This window comes from Hemicordylus capensis, chromosome 1 (genome assembly GCF_027244095.1).
Source record: "Hemicordylus capensis ecotype Gifberg chromosome 1, rHemCap1.1.pri, whole genome shotgun sequence".
Classification (NCBI taxonomy): Eukaryota; Metazoa; Chordata; class Lepidosauria; order Squamata; family Cordylidae; genus Hemicordylus; species Hemicordylus capensis.
The window spans coordinates 303,742,967-303,756,967 of NC_069657.1; the positions used below are offsets into that span (position 1 = coordinate 303,742,967).

The 14,001-nt window shown below is 39.9% G+C and overlaps 1 protein-coding gene across 3 annotated transcripts in view; it reads right to left on the minus strand.

The window, feature by feature from the left end:
• LMBRD1 (LMBR1 domain containing 1) overlaps positions 1-14,001 on the minus strand; it is a 100,946-nt gene that overhangs the window by 9,881 nt on the left and 77,064 nt on the right. For all 3 annotated transcript variants that reach the window (XM_053286735.1, XM_053286734.1, XM_053286736.1), the window contains exons 13-14: positions 10,839-10,988; positions 8,643-8,721 (exon numbers count right to left, since the gene is read on the minus strand). In XM_053286735.1, the coding sequence (XP_053142710.1) occupies positions 8,643-8,721; positions 10,839-10,988 (229 nt within the window). The remainder of the gene's footprint in view (positions 1-8,642; positions 8,722-10,838; positions 10,989-14,001) is intronic.

Sequence of the window (14,001 nt, forward strand, 5' to 3'; positions counted from 1 at the left end):
ATACCAAATTTGAAAAACATCAATTAAGCTTTCCCATTTTCTTTATATAAACGATCTAAAGCTTTACAGAAAGTCACCATCCGAAACTGAGTCATTACTCAATACGGTTAGAATTTATAGCCATGATACCGCAATGGAGTTTGGACTGGACAAATGTGCTATATTGCCAGTAAATTGCGGGAAAATGACAACTAGTAAAGGAACTGAGATGCCAAACAAAAACAACATAAAGAGCCTGTCTACTGAGGAAAGTTATACGTATTTGGGCATTCTCCAAAGTGACAAGATCAAGCATGCTGAAGTGAAGACCAAAGCTAGTAAGGAATATATCAGGCGAGTAAGAAAGACACTGAAGTCCAAACTTAATGGTGGTAACACTATCAAAGCAATCAACACATGGGCAATTCTTGTAATCAGATATACAGCAGGTACTGTTGATTGGACACAAGCAGAATTGGATGAGCTGGATCGGAAAACCAGGAAAATAATGACCATCAATCATGCTTTGCACCCAAAGAAGTGATGTTGATAGGCTGTACCTGCCAAGAAACAAAGGTGGACGTGGAATGTTGCAAGTCAGACAGACTGTTGAAGAAGAAAAACGAGCATTGGTGGAATACATTAATGAAAGCCAAGAAGAAATGCTACAGGAAGTGAGTAGGACAGGACTGTTAAAAAGAAAGGAATCAAAGGATGAATGCAAAAAAGAGCAGATGAGGAATCAATTAGAAAAATGGCACAACAAACCATTGCATGGTCAGTTCTTTAATGACATACAATCAAAAGTAACAATAGCACAACATGGCAGTGGTTAAAGAAGGGGACACTGAAGAAAGAAACAGAAGATTTCATTTTTACAGCCCATGAACAATAATTAAGAACAAATGTTATAAAAGCAAAAATTGATAAAACACAGTAAGTGTCAGTTATGCAAGGAAGCGGATGAGACGGTTGAGCACCTTGTATGTTGTTGTAAGAAAATAGCACAGACTGATTATAAGGAAAGACACAATAAAGTTTTCGCGATGATCCACTGGAACCTTTGCAAAAATTACAAATTGTCAGCAAGCAAGAACTGTTGGAATCATCCGATTAAGAAGGTCACAGAAAAAGGAGGCGGCAAAAATCCTTTGGGATTTTAGAATACAAACTGATAGGCATTTAGTGCACAATACGCCAGATCTGACAGTCATCGAGAAGAATTGGGTTCTGATCATTGATATTGCAATCCCAGGGGATAGACGAGCTGGCAAAGGACAACTGGAGAAAATAACTAAATACAAAGAGGACCTTCAGACTGATATTGAGCGGCTCTGGAAAAAGAAAACAGTAGTGGTGCCAATAGTTGTTGGTGCTCTTGGTGCAGTACCAAAAGAACTTGAACACCATCTTGACACCTTGGGCATCGATAAAATTACAACACATCAGCTACAGAAGGCCACACTACTCGGATCAGCACAAATACTACGACATTATCTTTAATTTTTCTTTAGTTATTCTAGACCCTTGGAAAGGGCCCGATAATTACAGTACCAAATCTACTCAATAACATCTAGTAGACTATGTGTAAATAGATAATAATAATAGCAGCAGCAGCTTTTTAATTATACACTGTTCTCTGTTTCTTTTAAATAAATGCATAGAGGAATTTGGTGTGTGTTTCTTGAGTCTCTTCTCCACAACCATCAACACAAATATGGAACCCAGTCAAGGCTGTACCAGACTCCAAGTGCTTATGCAGAGCATGTGCAGACTGCCTTAGGAAACCTGGAGCACAACAGGTTCAACTCTTGGGATTCTGTAATTTCATCAGGTTTACATTTGGGCTCGTATTGGAGAAAGTGAAGCTTTCCCTATTAGTCAAGGACAAGCTTTTTCAAGCCCATTTCATACTGATCAGTGATTCATCATGAAAATGTCACGAGTGAGCAATTTTTTCCTTAGTTCCCATGATACTTTTCAAAGATACTGGGTAGTCATTTCTGCTTTGAAACCTGAGCACCAATCTAAAACTGAGGGCAGAGCATATCCTCTAGAAGGATACAATTAAAAAGAAGCATGCTTCTTAATACTGTGGAAAGGGCCTTGAAGAATCAACTTAAGTGTTTGTTTCTAATGTGGCTTGCCAGCATCCCTTGTGGAAGTACCAGGAGAGGATATGGGAAGAGAGAATTTTCCTACTTTATTCATACTTCCAACCCTACCCTCTTCTTCCTTTGGAAGGCTCAGAGTAGCTTACAATGAGATTCTTAAATCAAAGCACCAGGCAGGTCAATACCCTCTTAAAGCTGAACAATGCTACAGTATTATGAGCTTCTAAATCTTGTGCTAGGTTAGTGACTAGGGCTGATAACTTGGATATGTCACCCCTACACACACACACACACACACATGTACGTGTGGGTTTTTTAAAACACACATTAAAGTCTCCAGAACTGCTTTCAATAATCACCTGGAGACTGATGCCTATGTAGAGAAAATCCAGGGATTTCCCCAAATCTCAGAGATAACATGCCATGGAATAGAAGAAGGACCACTGTTTAGTTTATACACTGCATACAGAGGATTCCAGGCATCTTCAGTTAGGAGGAATTCTGGAGGACTGGGCAAGTTTACTAGGAACGCCGTTCTGATTACAACCATCAAGGCGGAAAAGATCAAATAATGCCAGTACAGGAGAACCTCGTGATTTGCGTAACCACTATTGGCGGTTCCACATATCTTCGGGTGTCTAACAGACACTCATTTCCAGTATCTGTGGATACTAATGGGTTAAAACCCATGCATCCACAGTTCCTAGAGGTCCAGAAGTGACTACAAGGTCACTTCAAGACACCATTTTGTCTTGAGGAGAAGAAGAGACGAGTAGCCATTTTGTGGCTCATTTCCTGAAAAGAAATTGACTTTCCCCTGTGATTTGTTTTTAACCAGCAGTTTGCTGATCCTTCATGATCTTGCACCGCTTCTTCCTCAACCTGATATTTCATTCTACCATGCTTAGCTGGAGTCCACAACAACAGGAGTCATCTCAAGGAGCTTAATCTCAGAATTGTTATGGCTGTAGACTTGTACTGCTGAAAGGACACTCATTGTGGTAGTCAGTTCTTGCCATATGAAAGTCAGTAAATTCTTTCTGATCAAGCTAGGACTTTGGGTATGTTTATTAGACATGAAGACCAATAGTTCTCTTACCTGCTGTACCCATCTAAAAGGACAAAAGTATCCTTGCTCCCCCCCCCCCATGCTAGAAATACTAAAATTGTTCTGATTCAAATACAGCCGGCAGCAGCACATTTAGGTCTTTAGTGAGTCTGATTATCTGCATGAAGCCCCTGTAGGAAGAGGAAAGAAGAGAAAAGCTGAATAACTGCTACCCACATATCCAGTTCCAAGCACTGCTGAACTTTAGACTGAATGGCTCTCTGAAACCCCCCTCAGATTCAGGAGGAGGGGAAGAAAAAGCTATATGCCCAATCATAGCAGACAATTTTCGGTAGGATTCCTATATAGAGAGTGAGAAGGCAGAAATAGTCCTGTTTGATAAAACAAAGGTGCCACAAGACTGTTAACATTCACATGAGTAGGTATTAAATGTATCCTTTATATGGTAGCCAGATTTAACCCCCACTTGGCAGTAAAAGGATCCCAAAGCCGATTTCTGACAACACAAGCAGGCAAAAGAATTATATTTTACAAGCTTATCAGCAAAAAATAAACCTGGAATAAAATGTTCCTCCTATCCCTATCATATGTTATCGGCTGCAAGATGATTCAAGAAATAGTTTTCCCTCTTAAGTCTTTTTGGATTTAAGGCTTGGCCACTATTATAGTAGTCTGGATGTATTTCATCATGCTTGGGGTGAGGGAAGAAGAGAGGAATCTTAGGAATGTGCATATTGGAGTTCCTGTCCTAGAAGCTAGGGGTGTATGTGTGCTCAAGTATTCTCCTCTATACAGACCTCATCTACCCCACTGAAAAGTTCCAAAACCTTCTAGACTTGGTCCACTACAGTGTTAAGTGTCCTCAAATTACCTTTTAGAATAGCCAAAAAATCATTAGGTATTACATACCATAAATATGCAAGATAAGTTCCATTTCTAATTTTACCAAATAATGTTATAGCCAAGGAAAGAAATGCAAAGAAGATAGTGCCCCATGTTTTGAACTCTTCAGATTCTCTGTTCAAAGGTTTAAGGATGTGAAAAGCAAACTTCAGAGCAGGTGATGGAAGCTGACAATGGCAAAACTAGATTAGAAGCATTCTACAGCTTCCTGAGTAACAGGCAGAATTGACTGAGAACATCTGTATGGGAGATGGTCTTGATTACACCACAAGTGAAGCCCTCTTCAGGAGTTATAACCCTCATGGGTGCTGTACCCAAGTACTGTGCCCATGGGAGCTTGCCACCAAATCCTAATGCTGCATTGTGGAGCCCTACCTCTATGATGTCCATAAGTACAGCATTCATTGGCAGAGGCTCTGTGTTAGTGGAACAGAATCTTTATTTCGGTCATTGACCAGACAAAAATACCAAACAATGTATAAGTAGTAATCTCCAGCAATCATGATTCTGCCGGTACTTTCTTAAAAAACACCATTTACACAACATAAAAAAATATAGTACAGTTGACACTCATGATTTTGTCAATTGCTTCCTTACACAGCTTGCAATGTGGCAAAACTTTGCCACCTTGGTGGAAACATTAATATCACTGTCAGACCAAAGGAGAGACACTTAAAAGGCTGATGGCCTACCTGGGAATCTAGACAAAATAGGTGACAAGAGTGCTAGCCGAATCTCTCTCTAAAATAAACAGTGAAGCATCATATGATCAATTGTCTCAACCACTCCTGACTGACACAGACATAACCTTTGAGCAAAAGGAATACCAAAATAGCGACCCTCTAAGAGAGCTGAAGGCAGTGCATTCAAGCAAGCCAAGTAAATATTTAGCTGGTTTATGATGGTGGGTTGCATTACCTAAGAAAGGCAAACGTCTGAGTCGAGCCCTGTCTTCCTGAATCACTATGTCCCAAATCCACTGCCTAATTATCTCTTTGGATTTTAAGATCCCTAAGGAGACCAACATGGGGCTAGCCCATAACTTTCTGGTTAGCCCATAACTTTCTAATTTCCTCTCAACTCCCTCCTTCCATGTACATGCAAAGTTCTCCTTCGGGACCAGAGGTGTGAGGCCTGCTTCACCAAGGTTTAATTTCAAAATAATAAGAGATCTTTGCAACCCAGACATGTGCTTCAATTGATACTAACCCCAGTTCCAGCCTTAACGCTGTGTTGGGGGTCCCTCTTGGCACCCCAAGGATTGTTCTAATAAATTTGATTTGTACCAACTCTAGGGGGAGGAAATCCTTATAATTGCTCAGCTGGGTTCCATATAGTAGTTGGGCTAAAATTTTCCCTTTGAAGACCTGAATTGCAGCAGGAATTGCACCTCTCTTCCCGAAAAAGAATCTATTTAGTGCCATTGCACTCTTTTGTGCCTCTTGTGTAACATGGTGTAGATGTACTCTCCAATAATTATTAAATTGGAAAACCACACCTAAATACTTATAGAACTTTACTTGTTCTATATCTTGACCATCAATTTTTACTATTATTTATATTTTTATACTGCCTTATATGTACATCTTTAGGTGGTGTACAGAATTTAAAATATTTAAGAGTCACAGTTTAAAATACATGACACAATTAAAAAATAGAATAAAATAGTTATTAAAACTATTAAAATCAATTAACAGCCTGTGAAAACAGGAGAGTCTTGAGGGTCTTCCTGAAAACAGAGAAGGAGATTCTCTTATTTCAGCAGGGGGCATATTCCAAAGCCCTGGGGCAGCCACAGAGAAAGCCCAGTCCTCAGTTGCCACCAATGAGCCGGTGGCAACCATAACCTGAACTCCAGAAGCTCGTAGCAGGCGGCAGGGTTTATAACAAAGGAGGTGCTCTCTTAAATAGCCTGAACCCAAGCCGTTAAGGGCTTTATAGGTAATAACCAGCACTTTGTATTTCACTCAGAAACATATCGGCAGCCAGTGCAGATCTTTTAAAACCGGTGTTATATGGTTCCTTCATGTTGTCCCAGAGACCAATCTGGGTGCTGCATTCTTTACCAGTTGTAGTTTCCGGACTACATACAAAGTTTAATTGCTCAGCTGGGCTCCATATAGTAGTTGGGCTAAAATTTTCCCTTTGAAGATTTGAATTGCAGCAGGGTAACCACCACCACAGAGTAACCACCTCCCTTCCCGAAAAAGAATCTAATGAGCGCCACTGCACTCATTTGTGCCTCTTGTGTAACATGGAGTAGATGTGCTCTCCAATAACCATTAAATTGGAAAACCTCGCCTAAAGACTTCTAGAGCTTGACTAGTTCTATATCTTGGCCATCAATTTGCCACTTATGCTGCACACATTTGTTCTGGAACACCATAGTGTTGGTACTCAGATAGTTAATTTTTAGTTATTCCTCACGGCAGTATGTAGCAAATTTTCGAAGGGCTCTGCGCAAGCCCATCTCTGTAAAGTGGAGAACTGCTGTGTCATCTGCAGTTCCAGCTGTGCTGGAACTGGTTGCTGGCCTAATTTTGAAGGATGAAAATCTGACTCTAATAGAGATGTGTTAATGAGTTTATATAAAAAATTAAGAGGCAAGGGGCAAAGTTTAGTGAAACTTCACGTTAGAAGCTCAACTGGCCAAAGCTTCAGTTTGGTTTCAAAGGGAAAATAATATCAAATCACCATGTCATTCCTGTGGGCCAACAGATCAAAAAGACCTATAGTGTTGGAAGGTGTTTTAGTAGCACCCTAAACAGTACAAGTTTCCAACAGCAGTCACATACCCCAGTGTACATACAGAAGAGGATGTGCCAAGTTGCTGAACAACAGGTTTTGTGGTTCTCCCTATGCTGCAGTGCATTCAGCGCAGGAAAATATTTAATGTTTTAGGTGGCCCTTAGTATGTATGAAACATATTTCTAGTCTCTAGGTGTATTTTAAATCTGGCATCAGGTCTTGCCTCAAATGACAACCTCATCTGCTCCACTGCCTCTCACCCACTTCATGACTTGCTATGGGTCAGTAGCATTATCATGGCGCAATGCCACTCGGAAATGCATGTATCATTGATACACGAGAAAATACACCATGTAGAAAGCCAAGCAAATGGTTAAATTCACACATTACATGCAATTATATTTAAAACTCAAGTAACCCAGATTTGCAACAGAACAATGTTAACAGTGTCTTCTGAAGAAAGGAAAAAACATGTCTCCTTCAAACAAAAATGCTATGAAGATCTGTCTAAAGTATATTCCACATTAAAGATAACATTCTAACAATATAGAGATTATTTTTAGAAGTTTAGTTGCCATAACAACATCTCTCACTCAGGCTTTCTTTTGCTAACGGTAAAGAAATTTGAACTCAAGTGCAATAACATCAGCAATGCTTTTATTTCCAGTACATTTCTGCTATTATTTTAACCATGTCAGTCGACATACACTTGTATCTAAAGCACAAGTAGTGGTAGCAGAATGTAAATAAAACACTAACTTGCACTGCTAAAATTTGCTGCAGCCTAGAACAATGAAAACATACACCAGAAAATTCTAGCTACACAAATTGTTACAGCTAACACAGCTTCAACTGGATTAGAATGTCAGGTCCTTAATTCCCAAAATGTCATTTCTATTCGAAAACACAAAGCACACACAGAGATATTAAAAGTAACAGAAGCCCAAAGCTATGCACATTTACTTAGATTTCAAATATGTACTCTTAGGGCTGCAGTCTCAGTTGCATGAGATCAAATATGCAAGTTTGTTTACATATGACTGTTTCTTCTATTGCCAACTAGATATTTTTTAAAGATATCTTCTGCAAGTTTTGAAAATATCTATATATGCACCAGTAACAAGCCAGCAACTTGTTATATAACTCCACATGGAAGAGGAGACTCTACTTCATCTATGCGAGTTATTTTAAAATTACATTATTCAAAATATCTTCCTTCTGCCCCTCCTACTTAGTCCTTGTAACTTGTTGGTCTTTTTAGTCTATATCAAATATTATTGCTTAATAACCATTATTCTTCTCTTCCTGTACCCCTAAACCCGTCAATAAACCTCATTTTATTTTGAACTTTAACCTCTTCATTAAGTTCTTTACGCGACCGAAGCTTTGAACACATTTATTATGAAAGTGAGACCGCTCCATTTAAGATAGCTAATCCCCCTACACAAGCCTAAAACGTAGCTCAGGGTCCTGCCAAATCCCTAGCATCAGTTCCATTAACGTGGCAATGGTCTCTCCCACTTAACTATTAATCTTTTAACCTTAAAGATTTGACAAGTAGGTTTTCAATGGTTTTGACTGACAGGTATTAAGATAGATTGTCTTTGAAACGTAAAACCTGTTGGGAAGTTGTGTACCCTGATCAAGGGCTAATATGAGCACTCTGGCTAGCCCCAGCCCCAGATCCCCATTCCTCCCTGCTCCACAACAGAGAGTGTCTGTAACAGCAAACTGGGGAGAATTTCTCTCCCTCATCTGAAATACTGGGCCCTAAACCCAGATATTGAATTGAGGCCACAGAATTGGAGCTGCACACAAAATTCTCTTACCTTCTGGGGCATCTGCATCACAGACTTTAGGCTCATATGTTGTCACATTTGCCAAGTGGCCATCAAGTGTCATATTATTCTGCATTGAGAAGGACACATTTGTTGAAGATGATTTAAATTTTTAAGAATACAAGCACTTTAATATAAAGATATTTTACTTTATTTCATTTTGACTCAAAGGAGGAAAAAGTTTCCCTCAGGTTTTTCTTGTGAATATCTTTGGGTTCTGTGTACGATTATAGGAAGCATAGCTACATTTCAGACCAAAAGGTAGGTATATACAGGTTCAGGTAGGACTGACAGGACAGAGAAGATTCTGAAAGATCATGGTATTTTTCATCAGCGTAATCAGAATTGTGCGTTTGACAACTCCACTCTAGTGCAGAAAGTAGTATTGAGTGCTGTATTTAGCTTCCTGAGAACCTCAGTTTTTATTTTTAAAATTCAATTTGTTTCTAGCTCCTCTGGTTGCGACAATATTCTTGATGGTGCATGCATAGTGCCTGGTGAGATCTCGGGCACCACAAGAATTGCTGAATAAGATTACTTGTCTCTGGAGCAGAGCTTCTGGACTCTTCCCATGACTAATAGCTTCTATTTAGACTGCTTCAGTCTAAAACTATGCAAAACAAGTATGAAAGATGTAACATCATGAAAGAGCGATTCTAAATTTTCTCCATAAAAAAATGATAAGAGTCCTACTCTTTTCTCACTTTTTTAAGAGCATGGAGTACATGCTACTGCAGATTACCAGTCAACCATATGAGGATTACTGCAATATGCTGCCCATGAAGAGTGTTCAGAAACCGCAGCTGGTTGATGCTACACAGCTTTCAGGAGCTTGTTGCTCAGAGCCTATTACTCAGATTTTGACACTGTTTGGGTCCCACCACCACCTGAAGTAAGTCTGGAAGGGGCCTTTCTCAGGTTCAGCACTCAGGCTCTAGAACACCTGCCCTTGGAAGGGTCAAATGGGCCATTCTCTACCAGTTTTTAGGAAGCTTGTACAGACTGTGCTTTTCTGGTGGGCCCTTAATACAGAACTTATCCTTTAATTGAGGTGTTTTTTAAAAAAAAAAACACACAAACAAAAAACACTGCTGCTTTTATATAATTGTCTCGTGAATTCATTTTTGATTATTTATTATGATGATGCATTGACTGTTCACCAAGTGTCTGTGGGGGGACAAATGGGCAAAATGTAAAAATGTCATTGCTCCGTAATGCTTTGACAGCTGATTTCAACTGGCTTGCTAAAGTCATGGGACACAGTCATCAGCTTACAGCTCAACTCAGTTAAATGCTAATATAAAGCTGCTAAAAGCAGGCTGAGCAACAATATGGTCAAGATTTGTGGAGTCATGAACACAGAAAAATTCTCATGCTTCCCTGAATACAGCCCAAGCTCCATAGGAACACCTTCAGAAAGCTTTCAACAGGGAAAAAAAGGTTGTAGGGATGGGCCCGGACCAGTCCGGAGGCCATTCTAAAGGCCTCCGGACTGGTCTGGACCAGTCCAGACCTGGCCGGTTCAGGTGGGGGGGTTCCTTTAAGGGCGGGGGAGGGTTTACTTACCCCTCCCGCCGCTTCCCCCCCTCCAGCGCGCGTATTCTATGTAGTAATTGGGGCGGCAGGATACCTCCCTACTGCCCCTTCTCCCACTTGAGTGCAAAAGGCTGCACGGAGCCTTCTGCGCACGTCACGCGCGAGTTTCACGTCTCCCCGACGTGCGTGCGTGTGGCCACGCGCGCGATGTGCGCGTGCGCAAAAGGCTCCGTGCAGCCTTTTGCACTCAAGTGGGAGAAGGGGCAACAGGGAGGTATCCTGCCGCCCCTACTACATAGAATACGCATGCTGGAGGGGGGGAAGTGGCGGGAGGGGTAAGTAAACCCTCCCCCGCCCTTAAAGGAACCCCACACGCAGTGCCGGACCGCAGCTCTGCGGTTCCGTGCACACCCCTAAAAGGTTGTGTGAAATGTCTGTATCCCTACAGGAAAAGCATCACATCTGTTGAACAAAGATCCTTAAAATGTCACAATTTGCATAGTAATAAAAGTTTATCCCAAATCAAATATATGACTTGAAAATAAAATCATCTGAAGACAATGGAATTACTTGCAGCTAATATGTTCAAGATGCACTTTGAAAATGCATTTACGTTTCACAGCTCACTTCCTCACATGTGAAAAACCTTACCTGAACGAAATATTTTTGGCTTCCATACATAACATACTGAGGGGCTAGACTGTAGATCATATAGCTGGTATGAAGAACAATCAACAGGAGTATCATGCAGAGAAAGAGAAGAGCTTGTGGCCGTGTCCTCCCCCGCCTGATCTTGTATAGCTAGAAGCAAATAAGAAAAAGTGTTATCTGTTTTGGAATTAAATCTGAATTCTGCCAAAATATGTCTAACATGATATCTGTTCTTTATAGATTTCTAAGCCACATTTCCAAAGCAACTTTAAGCTTGTTAAATCTTGGCTTTTTATCCAAGCGTTTACATAATTGTTTACTGCTGCTTCTATGTGTTTTTACCTGTTGTATCATTTTTATGTTTGTATTTTATAGATTTTAAATTTGGTTTGTTTTTATATTTTTAGCTTCATATTTTTATGTCATTTTATTGTATATTTTTTAACTTTTGTAAACCACCTTGTAATTGTTTTTAATGAAAGGCGGTATATAAATGCAACAATAAATAAAATAAAATAAAAACTTACAAAATCTTTAAGAACAAAGCGTCTTTTATTTGAGTACTATTATTAATTTTAAAAACAAACCTTTCCCATACTTTATATTTAAACTTCCTTTAATATGCAAGTTGCTCATGCCTATTCGTTCTTTATATAGCACAGTGTCAGTGTGTGGTGCTTTAGAATAGGAGCAAGAGACAAGTCCCGTCCCAAGTTGCTTACAGCCTACAATTTAATCGTGGGAGTGTCAGCAAAGGAAGGGGAGGCTGGAACAGCAAGAGAAAATGGTAGTAGGGGATGAATGCAAGTATGCATATTTGATTTGTTATGGTTGGGGATAAAGACCCTAAGCTAACTGCTTCATCCCCATACTTTCTGTCGAAGAGATGTTTGAAAGGAGGAAGGTGAGCTTGTGTAGGTGTTCTAGGAAGAAGAGAAAAAAGTGCTACCAAGGGGAAACTGGTGGAGCCATTTAAGGGAATGGAAGATTGTTGTGGTGAGGATAGTAGAGCAAAAATCTCTTTACTGGTCATAAACCTATCTAAGTTTATATGTCAAATAGAGAGTGATGCTTGCTGTACTGTGTTTGAACAATGGATCAGACAATCTCTGCTGGAGGGCGCTATACCTGCGATATAAAGAAGTAAAAAAATATGAATAAGTTAAGATTTTATAGTGTAACAAAGTTCTTCCATTAGCCATTCCACCAGCTATAGCTGAGCAGTACAACATTATACTGACTCACAGATGGGGTAGACACTTCAACTAGAATGTAACAATGCAGTGCTAATAGCTCAGAGCGGGGGTGGGAGGGGAACGAGATGCTAGGATACTCAGACAGACAGAGAGGTTCTTAAGGAATATGAGCTGCTGTATGCGAAGGTTGTAAGAGCAGCCTGAAATGTAGCACTCAAGCAACAAAATTTCAGGAACAGCATTGACCTTATTTTTTGCACAGAGCAAATCAATTTCCGAGACAGATTTTGGATAAGAGTTTCTTTTAAAAAGAAATACCAGATCTTTTGATTATAGCAAGTGCCTCTTTTTAAAAAGGTAGCTTTAAAGTAAGTTAAAAATAGTAGCGCAAAACTTATACTTCCAAAGTATTAACACAAAATCCACGACCCCAAACAGAACGCACTGTGTTAAAACTGTTGTTCTAAGTAAAGAACAAAACATCTGCCTTTTGAGATCAAGCAGCATAAAACAGTGAAATAGACCATGTACCTTATGGGCTTGATACTGGAGAACCAGAAGGATGACAAATTAGAGACATTAAGCCACATGTAGGTAAAGGTTGGTCTCTGGGTCAACTAGGAGAGACCATATTACTCCTGTGTTGAAGGAACTACACTGGCTGCCGATATGTTTCCAGGCAAAATACAAGGTGCTGGCTATTACCTATAAAGCCCTAAACAGATGAGCCCTGGGTATTTAAGAGAATGTCTTAAATGCTCCACCGCCTGTTAAGATCATCTGGAGAGGTTTGTCTGTGGTTGCCGCCAACTTGTTTGGTGGCTATGTAGGAATGGGCCTTCTCTGTTGCTGCTCCTGGACTTTGGAATGCGCTCCCTATTGAAATAAGAGCCTCCCTAACTCTGGCAACTTTTAAAAAGGTGCTGAAGATACATTTATTCACCCAGGCTTTTAATTAGATTTATAGTTTTAATATTTTTAATAATGAGTTTTAAATGTTTTCAATGATTTCAATTGTTAATTGATTTGATGTTTTAAATTATTTTAATCGTAAACCGTCCAGAGTTGCAAGTTTTGGGCGGTATATAAATAAATAAATAAATAAATAAATAAATAAATAAATAAATAAATAAATAAATATTCCCTATACGCAAAATGGTCTTTCACACCCCAGATTAACATAGAAACAAAGTTGGGCACAGCATATTAACACAGTACCCTCTTCCCAAATGCCACCCATTTCACCTCTAAAGGTAAGACCACCTGGAGGAGGGCCTCCAAAGGTGACCTAAGGGCACATGTAGGAACGTGTGGCATCAGGTGCTCCTTCAAGTACCAAGCTGCACAGTGCATTAGGAGTTAGGCACCAAGATTTTGAACTGTGCTCAGAAACAAACTGCTAGCTAGTGCTGTTTAGCAGCTATCCTCTGAATTAGCAGAAGTTTCCAAATAGTCTTCAAAGGCAGTCCCATGTATAACATGTTACAAGCAATCAGAAGCAGCCATAAGAGCACAGACAATACCACTATTAGCTAGGCTCTCTCTATTCAGGAGAGACAGAGTGTTTCTGCCCAGTGATCTGTTCCAGCCAAAACCTTCACTAGACACTTTCAATAGTACCCCTACAGGCTTCAGCCTGAACAAAACACCTGCTTTTTGAGATCAAACATTATAATACACAGTGAAATAGACCATTTACCTTATGGGCTTGATACAGTAGAACCACAAGGATGACAAATTAGGAGACGTGAGTTTTGGGCAGTATAAAAATATGTTAAACAAACAGGATTTTAAAGCAATTTGTGCTGTGACCACACCTAAATGGGTCCATTCAAGGGTGCATGGAGTTGAATGGCTGCCACTTGCTCAAAGATATAATATTTGTGATAGGCCAATCATTCTATCTCTCAGGGCCCAAGGAAGACTTCTTATGAAGCAGTCTCACTAGTACCTCCCCAAGGCAGCCA